Source organism: Myiozetetes cayanensis, unplaced genomic scaffold (genome assembly GCF_022539395.1).
Source record: "Myiozetetes cayanensis isolate MyiCay16 unplaced genomic scaffold, myiCay2020 scf53, whole genome shotgun sequence".
NCBI lineage: Eukaryota > Metazoa > Chordata > Aves > Passeriformes > Tyrannidae > Myiozetetes > Myiozetetes cayanensis.
In genome coordinates this window covers 275,118-293,769 of record NW_026087776.1, presented here as the reverse complement: position 1 = coordinate 293,769, position 18,652 = coordinate 275,118, and the positions used below count along the sequence as shown (strand labels likewise).

Here is an 18,652-nt window from a genome sequence, read left to right as displayed (position 1 = left end):
TGGCTTCAAAGAGTTGGGACTTCTGGTTAGAGCCAGAGTTCAGTATCTAAATACAATAAATCTGATGCTGTAGAACACCTTAAAATGCTTCTGCCCTGCTGCCAAAGCCATGTGACACAAGATCACACAGAGGTGCTGAATCCAACACAAAAAGCTATTCCCAGCAGGAAAGGACAGACAAGGGCAGTATTCCACTTGAAATCATTTATTGACAAGTTGTCATGTTTCTTCCATCTTGCCCAACACATTTTTATCCTTGTTATATAGTACAAATGGTTTTATATTTTTCTGACATTAAAAAAATAGGCTAAAGAGGCAAAAATTCCCACTTGGAATCCAAAAATCCTGCTGTAAGAATTCAAAGTTGCAAGAGACAAACATAAAACCCAACAAAGACCAAAGAGAGTGTGCCATGACACGACTCATCAAACCAACTGGAGAGGAATCCCTTGTTCCCAGCTCTGCCTTTGTGACCTTGTGAACTGGTGTGAAGTTGGTGTTCCACATAAAAGGCACTCAAAGGTCACAAGTTCCTGAGCTAACACGGGATGTATTCCCAAGGTAACAGCTAAAACAAGCCACAGAAAATGTTTCAAAACGGGTATTTGGTTTGTGTAAGTAGACTCAGAACCCCAGCTCAAAGTTGCTGCTGCTGGGACTCAAATGATGGTGAGGAGTCTTTGTAGTACATGAAAAAAAAAATAATTCACTTAAGAATATCCTTATTAGCAAATTAATGTGCTAAAAAAGAGAGAAGAATTGGCTGCAATGTTAAAACAAGACCAAGAATGAGATGTCTGCTTGTGAGCTGCCAAAAAGGCTTAAAATCAAGCAGGTGGGAAAGGCTGTGCAGTTAAATAACCAAAGTTGAGAGGCCACATTTACACACAGATTATTTGGCCCTAACGGAAAAGGACCAGAAAAATAAGCAGAATATGGATCTGGTATTTACAGATCAGTTATTTAAAAAAAAAAACAAGAAAACAAAAGAACAAATAAAACAACCAAATAAACAACCAAACCCCACACGTCCCACAGCGTGTGCTCAGAATCCAACAGGTGATCCTAAGGGTGATCCACACAAACTGCCCAGCTCCGACTTGGCTCAGTTTTCACCCCGAAGAACCCAAGTGTCACACTCCTCCAACATGGAATGGCTGTGCCTGAAGCTGCAGAACAGAAGCAGGACTGAAATCAGAGCACCCCTGGCTCTGGCCTGCCTGGTTGCTGCTCTTCTCTTCTGAGCTGCCGAGGAGACCCCGAGGCTGGGGATGTTTGTGGGGTCTGAGGCCCGGCTGTCCCAGCTTGGGGGGGTCCCTGGGTTGGGGGAGCAGCTCTGGGGTGGCACAGGGGCTGCCCTGGGGGGACCTCAGGCTTCCAAATTCTCCAGCTGGGCCTCACTGTCCGCCCTCTTCTCTGGGCTTGTGTAGAGGAAGTTGCAGCAGATGTAGAGTGGGAATGTCAGGAGCCTGCTGTCCAAATTCATCACGATCTGCTCCTGGAAGCACAGGGGGCGTGGGTCAGACTGGATTAAAACCAGAACATAAAAAATAAACCCAAGACAGCAACTCCCCTTCACCTCAAGTAGATGGTTTACAGCACTGGCACTGATGAGGCACCCTCAGGCTGCCCACAGCCCCAGAGCTCCCAGCACAGGGAACAACCACAGGAAAACAAATTTACCCTCCAGCACTCTGGGGACAAAGGGGCAGTTTTCAGTTCTGGGAGATTTCACCAACCAGGCAACACTCAACAGTCTGTATTTTAAAGTAAATTTCAGTTTGGGGGTAGGAATTTTTGGGTTTCACTCCAGGAACTGGTTTTGGGGTAGCAAAATCGAAACTTTACCCTACAGTGAGGATGGCACTGCCAGGGAAAGGTTTCGTGTGTTCTCACCACCTCCACATCGCTGCTGGCTGGGATCTGAGAAACCTGATTTACGAGTCCTGCACTTGCCTCAGTTAATTCTGCCATCATGGGTGGAGAAGGGCATGTGCTCTAAGAAAGCTCTAAGGGGCTTTTATTGATTTATTTAATGCAGGAATGAATCTGACCCTTGAACAACATTCTTTTAACTCTTCAGCTTACAAGAGAGTCTTCCAACAAACTCCAAATTTGCCTCTAAATAAGGATCCTGCTGGACAGATTATCCAGGGGGGTGTTGTCAGCAGTGCTGGAAGGCTGGGAGAGCAGCAGGTCCAGACCAGGGCAGCACACACAGCAGCACCACAGGCACTGATTTCACTCACATGGGAACCAATTTCATATCATCAACACCTAGTGAAGCCCACACTACCCCACTGCAGTTCCACTTCACAAATTAGCCTTAATCACCCACTACCTCTAAGAGGAACACTTGAGATTCCACATAAGCAACAAGGAGAACAGCAACTCCCCTTCAGGAGCACCGGTGGCTTCTCCGCATTTTTTTCATGCCTTGGACTCCACAACTCAAGCTCAGCAGCTCCAAAACCCAGAGACACACCTGGTCCTTCTCCAGGGTGAGGATCTGGTAGCCCGTGGTCCTGCTGCAGATCATCTTGCCGCTGCTGTCGAAGGAGGCCAGACGTAACCTGGGGGCACAGGGACCTGACTCAGCACCCCTGGGGGGTTCTGCCAGGCAGACAGGACAGGTTTGCAGTGCAGGCAGGGATGGCAGGGCTGGCCCAGCCCGGGCTGTACCTGAAGGCGATGCTGCGGCGGGGCTGCAGGCTGACCGAGCCGCTGCACGGCTGGTTCAGCGTGTTCCGCTTGAACACGATGTAGCGGTTGGTGTAGGTGACCAGCAGGTCCAAGCCGAAGTTGAAGCCGGTCCAGCGCCAGCAGTACTGCAGGACAGGGGGGAGAACCAAGGGAACCAGGCTGAGGAGGGGCCACCACGTGGGTGGTGAGGGCCACCTGAAGGGTGACAGCCACTGCTCCCACAGCCTGCAATGGGAACGGGACCAGCTACAGGGACGTGGGGGATTCCAGGCCCTGCCAACACCTGCATAAACACAGCACGCCTGGGTAGGGAACCAGCTGTGTGTCAGCTGCCTCCCAGACAGACAAGAAGACAGGGCACAAGTGGGTATAAAGCACTCTGCTCTGGGAAGGGGCTGGTCTGTGAGCAGCACTCACTGCAGGCCCCAGCCGTGCCCAGAGCACTCCTTGGAGCTCAACTCCCTCAGGATAAGTGACTTCAGAGGGGAAAATTCTTGTTTCCTGTTTTTTCACAAGATCTGTTACCTACAGACACAGATGTGTACGTGGAACACAGAGGTTCTGGCTGTGGTTATTACACATTTCATCTAGGGAAGTTCCTTTTCCAGCTAAAAAGAAAAGGATCAGAGCTCTGTTTACTGCCTGTATTTTTCAAGTCTCAGATGACAGTCTCAAACGGAAATAGTTTTCCCTAACACTGTCTCAGCTGCAGCACAAGAGCACCACGAAAGACCAACCCCTTCCTCCTTGCAGAGACACCATTTCCCTCCTTCTGGGGAGAACAAAATGATTTCTTCCTCCCTGACATCTTTTGGATGTGGTTTGACAGTGAGGACCTGAGTGTTTTGGGAGAGCCTGACACGCCTGTGCCTCGTGCCCCACTTACATCCCCGTCCTTGGCGAGTTTGCGGCCGCACCTCATGCTGTTTCCTTCCAGTTCCTCTTTATTTATTTCCTGGGGCCTGAAAAAAATAAAAGGGCATCATTAAGGACACTCCAACAGCTTTGTGTGATACCTGAACGTGGGAAAGATGAACAGACTGGAGTAAACTGGTTTGACCACACAATCACGGAATACCCTGAGTGGGAAGGGATCCACAGCCAACCCTTCTCTGAGCAGAGGTGTGACCAGATGAGCTCCCAGGGTCCCTTCCACCCTGAACTGTCCCATAAACATCCAACCACTCTATAAAACTGCCACACAAACCAGGCTGTGAGACCTCAGTTAGGCAGGACTTTCATAAAAGAACTTTTCCAGACCGCAAAGCTGTAGCTGTTGCAGTGAAACACATTCTCCAGGCCTCATAAAGACCCAAGCCTTCTGAAACACATCAGTCCCATTTCCCAGGCCCCAGCAGAAAGTGGTGCTGGGGCACAGCTGCAGGGCCCTGCAGAACAGCAGTGCAGTGGAGCAGCAGCCACGAGACACTGAAGGATTTCTCAAGGGGCTGGTTACACAACTTGCCTAAAAAAACCGCTTCCCTCAGAGCTCGTGACGTGCCAGAGCCTCTCTGTTCTGCCATCTGACACCACCAGCAGCAACTTTCACCCAGCAGTTTCCTCTGGTGCTTCCACACCTACAGCAGCCCTGCAGAGCCACAGCAGTGAGAGCAGCCCCACTTTTCCAGAGGTTTGTTACTCACCTCACACACAGTGACATCACCAACCAAGCAACCACCACTGCCAGAAAGTCTTGAAGTTACACCAGGCCAAGTTTTATAAACCCCAGAGACATCAATCCCCCCTCCCAGGTTAAACTGAACACCTGCAACACCCAACAACATCCTCCAAGCTCCGCAAGGCAGAAGAAATACAGCATCTGTTCTCTTCCTACTGCTCACACCCCCCAGGAACTTGCAGCTAAAGCTTTTGTGAGCACAGCCTGGGTCTTTTCTCTCCACTTCTGCAAAAAGCAGCCCTGGGAGATGAAGTGTTCCATGAACAGGTTAAGCACATAAACTCATCACAGTAACCAAATTCCCCCACGAACCTCCCGTGTGCTCCTCCACATCTTCCAGCTGAACTGGTTCTGTGGCTGACCTAAATGCAGCAGTGGTGATAAAGGATTTATTTCTGTTTAATTAGTGACAAATTTCACAAACATTAGTCCATAATGCTCAGACAGACATTAGCATCCCCCTCCCCACCCCTGGAGCAGCCTCAGATGATGCAAAACTTCAGCTTTGACCACTTCCATCAGCTGCCACACAGTGAACAGCCGAGTTATCCCATTTCCTCCTCAAACTATCCAGCCCTGGGCTCGAAAGATCTGCCTGGCATCTGCCACAGAACACATGTTTAATTAAAACTGATCCACTTCAGCACAACAAGCAGACCTTGAGCAGCTCCAGTTCCAGGCCACAAGCTCCAGTGTTACACTAAAACATTCGCCAATTGTGAAGAGCAAATACAATGTTTAGGCCTTTTAAATGCAAAGTTGTAAAGCAGAAGAGAAACACTTTCTCCTCCCCCTCCCTGAAGTTCTCAAGAGCAAGCCACGTGAGAGGTTTCCAAGCAGAGCCATGTCCATGCTGGCAGTGCTGGATAAGCAGGTGCTATCACGCTCTGCCCCACGAGGGGTATGGAAATAGAGCCTTCCTTCAGCTCAGGGGGGCAGTCACACCGTGTTCTGATTCCCAAGAGTGTTCCCTTACCCCGGGGGGAAAAAATGTGGCAGGATATCAATACGGGCAGCAGGTGTGAGAGGAGGGGCAGAGCTGGGCAAAGGAGGGGCTGTGGCTCCCCCTGAGCCAGGAGGGTTGGTCTGTCTGCTCTCAGACACAGCCACAGCGTGCAAAACTCTTCCCAAGAAAACCCCACACCAGAAACAGGCTATGGCCCTCCAAAATTAATCTTCAGGAGTTGAAGAGGAGAGTCCCAGTTCAGTACTTTCCCTCCACCGTTTCCCAAAGCTCTGCTGCTGAAAAGAACCACTTCTCAAAGACCTTGACTATTCTCAGCATCAGAGGTTGGGGGATTTTTCACACCATTACATGATAACATCAAAAGGAAGTAATGAAGGGAATTATTTCCTATATAACACATAAGAAGCTATGGAGTCACACCACAGGGTGCTGGGGCTAAAGCACAAGCTGTTTCAGAACAGAACTGTGTGTATTTAAGAACAGTTCCACTGGCTGTCGGTTGTTTGTGATGATCCAGCCAAACCCTCCACCTGAAAAATTCTCAACTGCTACTGCCAGGGAGGCACAGCAAGAGAGCAGGGAAGACTTTCACTTTTAGGGAAGGTGAGAGGTCTGTAACTGAACACTGCCTCAGCCCACATGGGCCCTGGTTCAATTCAGGTCAGTGGTTCTCACACCTTCCAGCCTGTGATTAATCAATGAACTCTCCCGTTGCAACCTGACACGTCCATCTCCACATCTCCACATGCTGGGCTGACACAGCTATGGCAGAAATGAACAGCTGGGTTTGCTGGGTTTTTGGAAGGTTACAGACACTTTGCAGCTGCCTGACCTGGCATTTATCCTCCACGAAGCAATTTAAGAACCAGGAGAGAAGAGAAAGACAGGGACAACTGCCCCAGCTGCATTTTGCCACAGTTTTGGTGTTTGGAAGGAGATCAGGAGACCCCAGCCCATCTGCCAAGGCAAGGCCAACACCGTGCAGCACCTGGTCCAGGGAGGAGAAAAGATGGGATACAAAACTGCAGGATTATGGAGAGAATGGAGGGTCAGCAGTGGAAAGGATGCAGCGCCTGGCAGAGCTGCAGAGCTGGCAGGGAGAGATGTCAAACACAACACTGAGGGGAAGGCTGTGAAACCAGAGGGGACTGGGGGAACAGGTGACAGCATGCTGAGCCCTGCTGGCTGCTGGGCCTGGGGGGCCAGGATGGGAGAGGCAGGAACAAAGGTTACTGTGGAGTTATCCCTGCACAAACCCAAAAGGAGGGATGGCCTCCTGCCCCAACACAGCTCCACTGCCCCCAGCCTCCTGCCCACCCAGCCCAGGGGCAGAGGGCAGGACAGGCTTCTCCATCTGCAGCACTGCTCCCAAAGCATCCTGAAACTGGAAGGCTCAGAAATTACCCTTTTGCAGCCTCAACACCTATTTCAAAGCAAAGTGCTGGTGAGAAGCATTAACCAACATAAAAGAAGATACAGAAGGTGTGTCCCCCACCCAGCATCGACCTCTGGTCCCATTATACCAGTTTTCCAGAGTTCTGCTGGTTAAAGGATGGGAGCCCAAGGGAATAGGCAGCCCCACAGAGAGCAACAGTTTAAAACCACCAAAGTATCCTTTCCCCACCCAAAAAAACCACTGAAATACATGCTTCCCTCCCTCCTCTTAGTGAAAACTCCCAAATTAATCATGTCAGGATTTATATGAGGAAGTTCCTAAATTAGGAAAGAAAAGAAAGCCTGTAATAAATATACCTACCCAATATCATTGTCTTGTTCTGCTCTGAGCATGGCAAACCACTGCTGTTTGTAAACAGAGGACAGCCATTCTAAAATTGAAAAAAAATAAAAATAAGCTTGTCTTTGGAGCTGGGAATGGGGATGGTCACAAACATCTGAAATAGAGAAATAAAATGACTTTGAAATAATGAAGTTACACTTGTGGACTGGATGGCCTGTGCAACCCACCCCCTGATAGCTCCCTGTGCTCTCCAGCTCCAGCCCCAGCCACAGGAGAAGGGGTACAGAGACACATCCCCAACCCACAGGCAGCAACTCCAGACCATGCTCATCTCCTCAAACACTCACCACTTCAACAAGTGATGCAACTCAACCCATTTTCTCAGCACACAAAGCTCTGTTCAGCCAAGGAGCTTGTTAACAACCTCTTGGGAGAAGATGCTGCTTCCTGAATCCCCACCGGAGTTTTACACAAGTTAAACGAGGAGAAAACAGAACCAAGGATAGAGGGAACAGCGCCTTAACACAGAGTAAAACAAATAGAAATTGTGCCCTGCTAGGAATAAACACAACTCATGCCTTCCTTGGAGAGCACACAAAGATTTCATCAGTTCCGTTAATTTAATGTTGCAAGCGGGAGATAAAACAGAACGAGCCCAAAGAGCTGGTCAGGCAGTCCCACAGAGGGGACCCCAGGCAGCCAAGAGCACAGGCTGCAAGGAGTTCTCAGGCAAGATAATGAACAGGGGCAAGGCCATGTGTGAGAACCAGAACTGGGGGAGAGGAGAGGAGAGGAGAGGAGAGGAGAACCACTGCAACCAGAACCAAAGCAGGAGCTGATGGAGGAAGGTGACAGAAGGGAGGAGGGGTGAGGTCACACTGCTGAGATCGACTCACAAGTCCCAAAAGGAAAAATTAAAACCAGCCCTTGTCCTGCTGACTCCAGAGTGAGAATTCAGACTGTGACAGGAGCAAACTGGGAATTAATCAAAGTACAACAAAGTATAAAAATGAACTAAGGAAAATTGCACAGGGAAGGGACACGGAATGGATGTGTTAGAAGGGAAGGAATAAAAGCAAATCAGGAGGGAGAGCATCTTCTCTATTTGTCTACGTGTATGTATTTATTTCACACCTCACATTTCACCTGCAGTTCATCTGTTAATTTCTAGACATTAAGAAGGAAAGTACAGCTTAGGAAATGTTCAGAAGTCACCAAGTAAAACAGGACAATGAGCACTGTGCTCACACAGACACATCATGTGCTTCTGTCTCATGCACCTTTTGCTGCCCAAAGAACAGACCTGTGAACTCCTGACACAGAAGGTCAGTTTACTCCTGCAGGGCAGGCCCCCACACACAGAAGGTATAAAAGTGAATAAATAAATAATCACAGCATTACTTTCAACTACTCAATGTGATTTCCTTCTTCACCTCGAGAGCAATTTCCCCCAGAATTATCTAAAAGGCTTCCACCAGACCACAAAGTCCCCAGCAAAGTCCCCCTTCTGCAGACCCTCAGCTGTGAAGCACCCCTCAAATGCTGGATGCTGGCAGCCTGGATTCTGTTTACTTTATACATCACTTATCTTGTAAAATATCACCTATCAAAGCTCAGAGCTGCTCTGTGGAGATTTTTATGCATAACAAAACTTGCTGGAGGTCAAGCACAACAGAGCAGACCACTCCCAGCTGGTGTGGAAGTGCTGCCTCCACCTGATGCTCAAAGAACACCCTGAAGGGGGCATTCTGAGCACAGAGTTCCTGCCTCTTCTACTTCATAAGACCCAGTGCAGGAAACAGCCTCTTCTGCAGCTTTTGATGCACAAATTTTAACCAGAACTGGGAGGAGGGAAAGCCAGTACCTCTGAGCAGTAACTGTTCATTCTCACCCAAGAGAGGGGCAGATTTCTGGGGAGGAAAGGCCCTGCTCCCTCCCCACAGGCACAGAGAGCCCTAATCCAGCTTCTGAGAACATCTTTCCAGCATTTCCAACGGGGAGAGAGAGGAGCTCAGGGTTATTCAGACAGCCAGCCACAAAGAGTGATTAAGTCATTGTTGCTGGCAGAGACAGGACATGGCAGGACAGGAAAGGCAAACTGAAGTGACCCTACATCAGCTCCATGGCAAGGAAAGCCTTTCAGGAGGATCTAACAGTTCCACCAGGCTTCAGAGGGAACATCCCAACCTGGCATCACAGCACCATGCTGACATCTACAGCAGCACGAAGGGCAAAGCCAACATGAGACGAGAAAAAAGTTAAGTTTATAGCAGCGTAATTCAAAGACAGGTTAAACATTTACGTTTGGCAGGGCTCCACTGTGACCCCCAGTGCTGCAGGAATGGACTTATCTACTTCACACCTCAAGCATGGAGAGGTGACAAGAACACAGATGTCAAGAAATTACAAACAGAAGTGATAAAGAGCTCAATAAATTCAGTTTTAACTGGCACGTGGCTACTACACCCACACCCAGACATCACAGGCACACGTGAACAGACAGTCATATTTTAATTAAATCCACGTCAAACCCTGTATGTGACAGCCAGGAACAAACTGGCAGAGGGGAATGGGAACAAGGGCACCAGGAGACAACTTCAAAGGCAGAGCATGAGAATTCCAAACACTTACAAGGAGCACAAGTAACCTGGGTGAGAGAAGGAAGGAAAAAATAAGAGGGAAGAAGGAGGGGCAGGTGTTTCCCGTGATAAGAGACAGGAAGGATGGTGGAAAACCATTTCCAAGTGAGAGCCCAACTTGATAACCCATTTCCAGCCAGGCTCACACAGCTGAGCAGGGAACAGAGATCTGTGGACTCAGATTTCAGCAGCAAGATGAGAAGGGGCTTTTCATTTTCCAGGGATACTGTCATGTAACAGCAGTAATCTCTAATAACACGAGCATTTCCCTCTCTGGCCTTCAAAAAGCACACGGCCCTAGAAGGAGGATGTGTTTTATACAAGTCAAAGTGCAAATAAAACAACAAGAGCAATACATTTGAATATCCTCTCTGCCCCAACTCATCCTAAATCTGTTAGTAAACAACACTTGGAAGAGAGAAGAAGAGTTCACAGCATCTTCTGCTTTTGGTCTTCATTTTCAGGTATTTTGCTCCAAATCCTATCAAAACCTACCCAGCTCTCCTTAGAAAGTAATGTCTAGAAAACAGCTGAGTCTCAGGAAGTTTTGCTCTCTCACAGGTAAAAGACTTTTTTTTGCATCTCTGGGGCTCTGAGATAATTTAAACTTTGATAAGGTATTGACAGCAGAGCACTTTCATAATCTGACTGATCAGCAGAATGCTTGACACCCCTATGTGTGCAGACTTTTATGCCTGTAATTTTCATACTCAGCTTCTGCTGAATCTTCAGCCACAAAGCAGATGTTGGAAGTAACCATGTGAGCAACAAGACAAGAGAGCACACTGAGATCTTCCCAATTATTCCAGGGCAGGGGAAGGCACACAGCATGTGATCAGCTGAGTAGAACCATGGAATGGTTTGGGTTGGAAAAGCCCTCTAAGGTCATGGAGTCCAACCTCGTCCCTGGCACTGCCACTGACCACGTCCCCAAGGGCCACATCCACAGGGCTGTTAAATCCCCCCAGGGATGGGGACTCCACCCCTGCCCTGGGCAGCTGTGCCAGGGCTGGACAGCCCTTTCCAGGAAGGAATTTTCCCAGTATCCAGCCTGACTCTCCCCTGGCACAGCCTGAGGCTGTTCCCTTTCCTGCTGTCCCTGTTCCCTGGGAGCAGAGCCCGACCCCCCCCCTGGCTCCCCCCTCCTGTCAGGGATTGCAGAGCCAGAAGGTCCCCCCTGAGCCTCCTTTTCTCCAGGCTGAGCCCCCCCAGCTCCCTCAGCTGCTCCTGCTGCTCCAGCCCCTTCCCAGCTCCGTTCCCTTCCCTGCACAGCTCCAGCCCCTCCATGTCCCTCTAGGGGTGAGGTGCCCCCACTGATCACGGCCTCCCCTGTGCCCAGCACTCGCTCACCTGAGGGCAGCAGAGCATCCCTCTCCACGATTCTGGCCGAGGCCAGGTCACTGATGATGTACTGCAGCCTCAGGTGGGAGAACACGGGCAGGAAAGCACTTCCCTGTGCTGATTCCAGGAATGCAACATCACCCCCAAACTCTGCAACACAGAGCACCTGCATTACGACTTGTCCTCCTAATTTATATTGGAGTTTTCACCTATTGATCACAGATGGTTATTATGGGCAGGTGAGGCACCACTTGCCACTAAAATTAAGAAATTCCTTGCACTCAAACCCCAAACCAAGGCCAGGCAACATCCTCCTACCTCTCCTGCGCTCGGCAAACCAGGCATCAGCTTCAGTTAACACCTGCTTGAAAGACCCATTCCAGGAAGGCACGAGCTGAAGGAACATCCACTGGGAAAAATAAGCAAATCCTGGTGAGTCAGTGGAAGCAGGTTTTAAATAAGTGATCCATGCATTAATAAGAGATATTTCCATAGTACATTCATTCCTGTAGAGGTTCTGATACTCTGTTAAATACTTTCATCACTCAGTCCCACAAAGGTTCCACTGCTCAAGCCCCAGCAGCCCCTTGGTGAAATAAATATGAAATAAATACCTTTTTGAGGGCAGTGTACACGTCCATTTCCACCTGCAGCACAAACAGGTTGGAGGAGCTGATCAGCTGCTTCATAAGGTTTATGCTGAAAAAAATCAATCACAACAGGTCAGGGAGACAGAAGAGAGAAAAGGAAGGAGGGCAGACAGGGAACAGCCAACAGCAACAGCCCAGAAAACAATTTGCAGTGAGCTCTAGACTTGGGCAGAGATTGTCCTTCATCCCTGCAGGGGAAGTGCAGCCCCAGTACCTGAGTTCTTTGAAGAGTCCAATGCTCTGGTGGGTCATCAGGTTGTTCAAGAGCCACTCAAGGCACCTGCATGGAAAGCAAGGAATTGAGACCTCTGCTTGTTTTTTCTCTACGCCAACACTCCTGCAAGAGCTGCTCAGGCTCACAAAGCCTGATGCTGCCCCACAGGACTGGCAAATGCTGCCTTAACCCAAGCCAGAAATGCATAAAAATATAAAGAGTTCTTTCAAACACTGGGAGTTTACCAGAAGGTTTTCTGAAGCTCTTATTAAAGCTGCACTGAGTTTCTCTAAGGGCACAGCACAAGCAGAATCCCAAGGACTGTTAATGCCACACAGAGCTCTGAGAACACACCGAGTCACAGCACAAGGAAGCAGATGGGAGCTCTCAGCATTCTGTTCCCAAATGTGGCATTAGCCCTCCTCATTCCAAGTTCAGCTTTAACTCTGCAGATTAAAGCCACTTTCTGATAAAACAGTCTGATCATCAGTGTTACTTCACTGTCACACTCAAGACCAACCGTATTGTCCTTACTAATGTAATTCACTCAGTCCCAGCACAGGCCAATCCACCTGCCACCATCTGCATGGATTTTAATGGAACTGATGACAGCAGAACCTCGACAATTCAACAGGATGAGCAAAGCCAAAATCAGGCAGCTTTCAGAGGATTAGGAGGGCCAAAGCCCAACAAGAACTTGATTTAGCCACTACAGTTGAAGACAACACAAAAGTTTCTATAAATGCACTGCAAAAAGAAGGTCAAGGAGTGTCTCCATCATTTGTTCAATGCAGAGGGTAATGCAGTGACAGGGGATGAGGAACAGGCTGGGGTACTTAATACCTCCTTTGCCTTGGTCTTTATTATCAGGACCAGTTGTCCTCAGGATGCCCAGCCCCCAGAGCTGAAGTGAGGGGTGGGGAGCTGAGTGCAGCCCCTGTAATCCGGCAGGAGATGGTCAGTGACCTGCTCTGCCACTGCACACAAGTCCCAGGGCCCTGATGGGATGCACCCCAGAGTATTGAGAGAACTGGCAAAAGAACTTGCCATGCCACTCTCAACCATCTACCAGCAGTCCTGGTGAACTGGAGAAGTTCCTGCTGATGGGAAAGCAGCAAATATAACACCCACCTACGAGAAGGGTGAGGAGAATGATCCAGGGAATTCCAGGCTGTCAGCCTGACCTCAGCTCCAAGCAAGGTCATGGATGAGATCCAGAGAGCCAGCACATGGCACATGCAGGACAAGCTGGCCCAGCCAACATGGATGTACGAAAGGCAGGTCCTGCTCGACCAACCTGATCTCCTTCTGGGACAAAGTGACCATCCAGTAGACGAGGGGAAGGCTGATGGCCAGGCCCAGAGAGTCGTGGGGAAGGGAGATAAATCCAGCTGGGGCCCATCAGCAGTGGTGTCCCCAGGGGTTTGGGGCCAGTGCTGTTTACCATCTTTATTGATGAGGGGGTCAATTGTGCCCTCAGTAAATTTGCAGGTGCCACCAGGGTGGGTAGGAGTGCTGATCTGCTGGAGGGCAGGGGGGCTCTGCAGAGAGGCCTGGACAGACTCCATCAATGGGCCCAGGACAGTGGCAAGAGGTCCAACAAGGCCAAGTGCCACGTCCTGCACTTGGGCCACAGCAACCCCTGCAGCTCCAGGCTGGGGAGGAGTGGCTGGAGAGCTGCTCAGCAGGAAGGGACTGGGGGTGCTGTTTGAGCTGTTTGCTCAACATGAGCCAACAGTGTGGCCAAGTGGCCAAGCAGGCCAATGGCATCCTGGCCTGCATCAGGAACGGTGGCCAGCAGGACCAGGGCAGTGATTGTCCCCTGTGCTGGGCACTGGTGAGGCCACACCTCGAGTGCTGAGTGCAGGTCTGGGCCACTGAGGTGCTGAAGGTTTGCAGCAACGGGCACCAAGGCCCTGAGAGATCCAGGAAACAGGAGGAGCAGCTGAGGGAGCTGGGTTTGCCTGGTCTCGAGAAGAGAAGACTTGGGGTAACCTCATCGCTCACAACTCCCTGAAAGGAGGTTGCAGAGAGGTGGGGACTGGTCTTTGCTGTGCCTGCAGTGAGAGGGCCAGAGGAAATGGCCTTAAGCTGAGACAGAAGAGATTCAGATGAGATTTTTCCACTGTTTGGGTGGTCAGGCATCGGAATGGGCTGCCCAGGCAGGTGGTGGAGTCATCCCTGGAATTAAGAGGTGTATGGATCTGGTGATAAGGCTTTAGGGGTTAAAGTGGCAGTGTTGGTTGGACAGTTAGGCTGGCTGATCTTAAAGGTCCCTTCCAACCTTAGTGATTCAATGGCTCTATTCTAATAAAACAACTAACCAGGGCATCACTGTACTGTGTGTAAATTCTCTGATAATTAGCCATGCCCAAAGCAGCTCAGGGACAGGAATTCTTACTTTTTCTTCACGGAGTCCAGCCCGTAGGTCCCCGCAGAGTTATAGTACCCACACACGGTCTGCGAGGTGATGGTTTCCTTCATTGTCTCACCACACTGCTGGATCAGCCCATCCTGCAGGGAGGGAGGGAACTCACAAACATTCCAAGTTTTCACTTTCCAACAGCAAATGTCAGGCACTGTGCAGTTCATGTGGATTTTCCTGCCTGAGCCACCCCCAAAGCACCCCAGGCTGCAGTGACCTGTCTATGCTGCCCAAAGCATTTAACCCACTGCCCCTCAGAGACACAGACTGGCCTTGGGAATGTTTCCCACGAAAGAAAAGCCTGATGAATGCCTTCAGGGTAGAGCAAATGAGCTGCAAAACCTATCTTAATCTACCTTTAGATAAGACTCAAAGCAGCACCTAATCTTACACCTGAATCTCCGCCACAGCATTTCCCAATAAACCCTCTGCGTTGGGTTTTTTCCCTACTGAGCCCGAGAAGCTGATTCATTTCTCGGGGTGAAACAGGCCATGCTGGCGAGGATATGATGAAGTGTTCTGCCTCTCTTCAGGTGGCATGTCTGACTTACCAGCTGCAGCATGCAGGCTGCTGCCAGCAGGGCAACCACGCGGCTGGGGTTTATTAACACGTCGTCCCTGTACAGTGAGCCAAAGGCCACCTGCAGAGCTGCAGAGGGAACAGGAGCAAACAGAGACAGAGCACTGAGCATGGGGCACTGAATGAATCCTGAAATAACCCAACCCCTTCACTGCACACCTTCTCCATGATCTCGGCTGCTCTGGACAAACAGCCAGTGCTGACCGGCCCAGACACCCCCCCAGCAAACACGAGATGTGGACTGAGCTTCCACCAGTTAAACAAACCCTTCAGCACACCCTGAGAGCTGTAAGAGTAGAGAAGCAGAAGTTCCACCTCTGAGGGCTGAATTTAACCCCTGCCCTCAGGGTTTTGTTAATGCAGGAGGTTCCCACTTACCTTCCACATCAATATTTTGGTCAGGAATCTCCAGCTCTATGACGTTCATGCTGGATTCTTTCCAAGAGCCACTGAACATACTGGAAAAGTAGCCTGACTGTAGGAGGGAAGAGGAGAGAAAAAGAACTCAGCTAAGAGATTTCATCCCAATTAGAAGTGCCAAAAGCAGCACGTGGAACAAAACATGGTTAATATTTACCTTTATGCAGAACAGAGTGTGTTAAGGGAACTTTCACAAGCTGAAACATTCTGACAGATTCAAAAGGGGCCAATTGTATTTGTCTGTTTCTGACACTGAAAATGCCCACAGGAAATTCGGGCTACATGGGTGTGACCAAAGAAAAGAGCTTTAAAAGGCCAGAAAAGCCACAGAAGCTCTTTTCCTACAAACCACACCACCAGTGGGGGCAGAATTAGTCCAGGGACTAAGTCCTTGATGTTACCAGCAGACAACAATCCTGCAGGCATCAGGGAATGCCAGTTTGGGGAGTGGGGAAAAATAAAAGAAAGGCATGCAAGACATACAAATTACTGTACAAGGCTGTAGTCTCATACCAAGGACACAGACACATACACCATTTACAGCAATATACCTTTTATTATTAAGTGTAAGGCACATAAAACTAGAATTTGAGAGGTTTCCATCCAAATGAAGGGAAAGATAATGCTCTACTAGGGTTCCTGATTTTCCTTCCCAGCAGCAGATGTGCCCATTATGAGATGCTATCAATGAAGTTTACCTGAGAGATCAAAAAAATAAAGTCTATTTGTACCACATTCCCTGACCTCTTCACTCAGCATTTCAGCCCAAGGCAGCAAATCACACAACCCCCAGTTTCGATTTTATTTCTGTACCCTCGGTGTATCCCTAACCATGGCACACAACACACTCCTCTCAAACCCAGCACCTCGCTAATCACACCCTGCTCACGAGGCTGCCTCAGCTTTGCCACGGAGATCACTCCCCGTTTGCACAAGAATTTACCATTTTAGTAACAGCATCAGAAAACAGAGATCCCCCATTTCTCTGTGAACAGTCAGAGCAGCACCTGGCTGTCCTGCATCAAGCTCAGGGCAGTGACCGAGGGACCAGGGCAGCTGAAACAGGCTGAGAAAGTCTGCTCAGCAGTTCAGAGTCACAATGGCATTAGAAGTCATTTCCATGGAGTTATTTCTAACCTCCAGAACTATTTTACCTCCAGTAACACAATTCCAGTGCTGGAGCATGACCTGAAATAGGACCTGCCTGATGAGAACAGTGAACTGCCCCGAGGCTGCTCTCCCAAAAAACATCTCTCCTACAACGAGGCCTCTGCAGAACAAAGTCCCAGCTTTCAGACCCTGCCTCGCAGCTGCATCCACAGAAGGGATTTCACACCCAGCTCCAGTCACCGACCCACGCAAAGGTTTCAGGAGCAGCTCCACAAACTTGGGATGCAGCGACCACTTTACCCCTCTCTGGAGCTCCTGTGCAAACCCTCCTGAGGCAGCTGCAGGAAATCCTTCCACGAGGGCTCACAACAACCAAAGGACAGCCACAGAGACCCAGCACCACCGAGTTCCCTGCAGGTCCCTGCACCTGAGCCCGGGGCACAGGAGAGCTGAACTGGGGCACCACAGGCTTTACAAATCCCATCTGCAAGTGCCTCCTCTGCCCTGACGGGATATTCACGCCACAAGAGCCACTCAGCCAGCTGATCAGCAAACAGGAACATGTTCTCAGGACACCAAAGACAAATTTCAGGACTGTTTTCACAGAGAATGCACCGAGACTAAGAATAAAGTAAATTAAATAGAATTAAAAAAAAATTAGACAGGAAGAGAGAGAAGCTTTTCAAACACAAAGATAGAGCTCTGCTCCCCAACACTGCTAACAGGAGCTGGTTAACTGGTTGCATCTACAAAAAGAGTGAAAGTCCTAAATATGAGGGGGGAAAAGAAATAAAGGAAAAATCTCCAGTCACACTGCTCAGTTCCCAGACATCATTTTACTAAAAGCACAGTTCCTACTGGGATTTAGAAAGGAGCCACTTACCTGACACAAGTAAATCTTGTGCAAGTTCCACTCCTCTCCCAGCGCACAGATTTTGACATCACTGTTCTCCCCATTCAGAAACAAAGTCTGATAAATGTACTTCGATGTGCTTTTCAATTTTTTCCTAGTGAAAAAAAACCCCAAACCAAACAGTGAGACACTCCTTCCAACAGCAGCAACAGAAAACCCTCAGAGGGTTTCCCCTGCCACGTCCCCCCCAGGCTGGCACCACCTCCCCACTCCCTGCCTGTGCCACTGTTTGCCCAAAATGTGCTGAAATACTGTGAAATTCAACCAAATGGGCCCCAAAAGGAGATAAATGGGCCCCAAATCCCCCTGGAAATCCAGAATTTCCCAGAATTCCAAGGCAGTCTCAAAATATTCTCCACGTTTCTCCATCAGATTAGGAAATTTGGTAAAGCTGATGAAATTTAGGGGAACTTGAAGCAGAAATGAGGAGACTTTGGTGAAAATGGGAACATTTGGGGAGAATTCTGAGAAAAGGGGGCAATTTGAGGAAAAATTAGGGAAATTTAGGGAGAAATGGAGAAATTTGAGCAAAACCGCGAGAATTTGGGCCAAAAAAATGGGAGGTTTGGGGCACATTTGGGAAAATGGGGAAGTCTGGGGGAAATTCATTAAATTGGGTACATTTGGGGAAAATTACAGGAAATTTGGATAAAAACGCGAAAGTTTTGCTAAACTTAAAGGGGAAGATTTGGAGAATTTGGGGGAACCGGTGAAATTTCGGGGAAACGTTGGGAAATTTGGGGGGAAAAAAACCCCCAGAGTAAATGTAAAGAAAGCCGGGAAAACTTGGAAAATCGATGAAATTCGGGGAAATTTGAGGGGATAGATGGAGGGGGGGGGGAAACAAACAAACAAACCAAAAAAATAACCAATTCTGGACAGGATAACTTAAAAAACTAAACCCGAAGGGCCTGGATAGCCCTTCCCGGGATGTGCCCGCCGTGCCCCCCTGCCCCGTCCCCTCCCGGCCCCCGGACCTGCGGCCCCGCGGGTGCAGCAGCCGCTCGTCCCGCTCGGTGTCGCCGTCGCTGTCGCTGTCCCCGGGCCCCTCGGCGGCCCCGCCGCGCTTCCTCTTGCCGTTCCTGCCGGCCCTGCCCGCCGCCGCCTCGCCCCGCGGGACGGGCCCCCTCCGCCGCAGGACGCGGCTGCCCAGGGCGCCCATGGCCGGCCCGGGCCCCTCATGAGGCCGCGCCGAGCGGGGCCGGAGCGGGCTCGGCACACACAGCGGCACCGGCCGCGGCCCCCGCGCCTCCTGCGCCTGCGCGGCGGGGCCG

General features: G+C 49.8%; 1 protein-coding gene across 1 annotated transcript; it reads right to left on the bottom strand.

Annotated features, from left to right (window-relative positions):
* Positions 1–189: 189 nt before the first annotated feature.
* On the bottom strand, positions 190–18,582 carry GMCL1 (germ cell-less 1, spermatogenesis associated). Its single transcript, XM_050334416.1, has 14 exons — positions 18,356–18,582; positions 17,349–17,472; positions 15,314–15,410; positions 14,907–15,004; positions 14,332–14,444; positions 11,931–11,996; positions 11,681–11,765; positions 11,385–11,475; positions 11,076–11,216; positions 7,105–7,174; positions 3,590–3,665; positions 2,683–2,828; positions 2,486–2,573; positions 190–1,498 (listed from the first exon to the last, which is right to left on the bottom strand). Exons 1-14 carry the CDS (start codon positions 18,538–18,540, stop codon positions 1,370–1,372), a joined length of 1,509 nt encoding a protein of 502 aa, XP_050190373.1. The 5' UTR covers positions 18,541–18,582; the 3' UTR covers positions 190–1,369.
* Between the last annotated feature and the right edge of the window lie 70 nt (positions 18,583–18,652).

Excerpts from the sequence above, each read along its gene's own strand:
- GMCL1 (XM_050334416.1), bottom strand. The coding sequence starts at position 18,540 with ATGGGCGCCCTGGGCAGCCGCGTCCTGCGGCGGAGGGGGCCCGTCCCG. Across the intron at positions 15,411-17,348 it reads ACAAGATTTACTTGTGTCAG|TCAGGCTACTTTTCCAGTAT; the intron begins GTAAGTGGCTCC and ends TCCCTCCTACAG. Across the intron at positions 11,766-11,930 it reads GGACTCTTCAAAGAACTCAG|CATAAACCTTATGAAGCAGC; the intron begins GTACTGGGGCTG and ends GATTTTTTTCAG.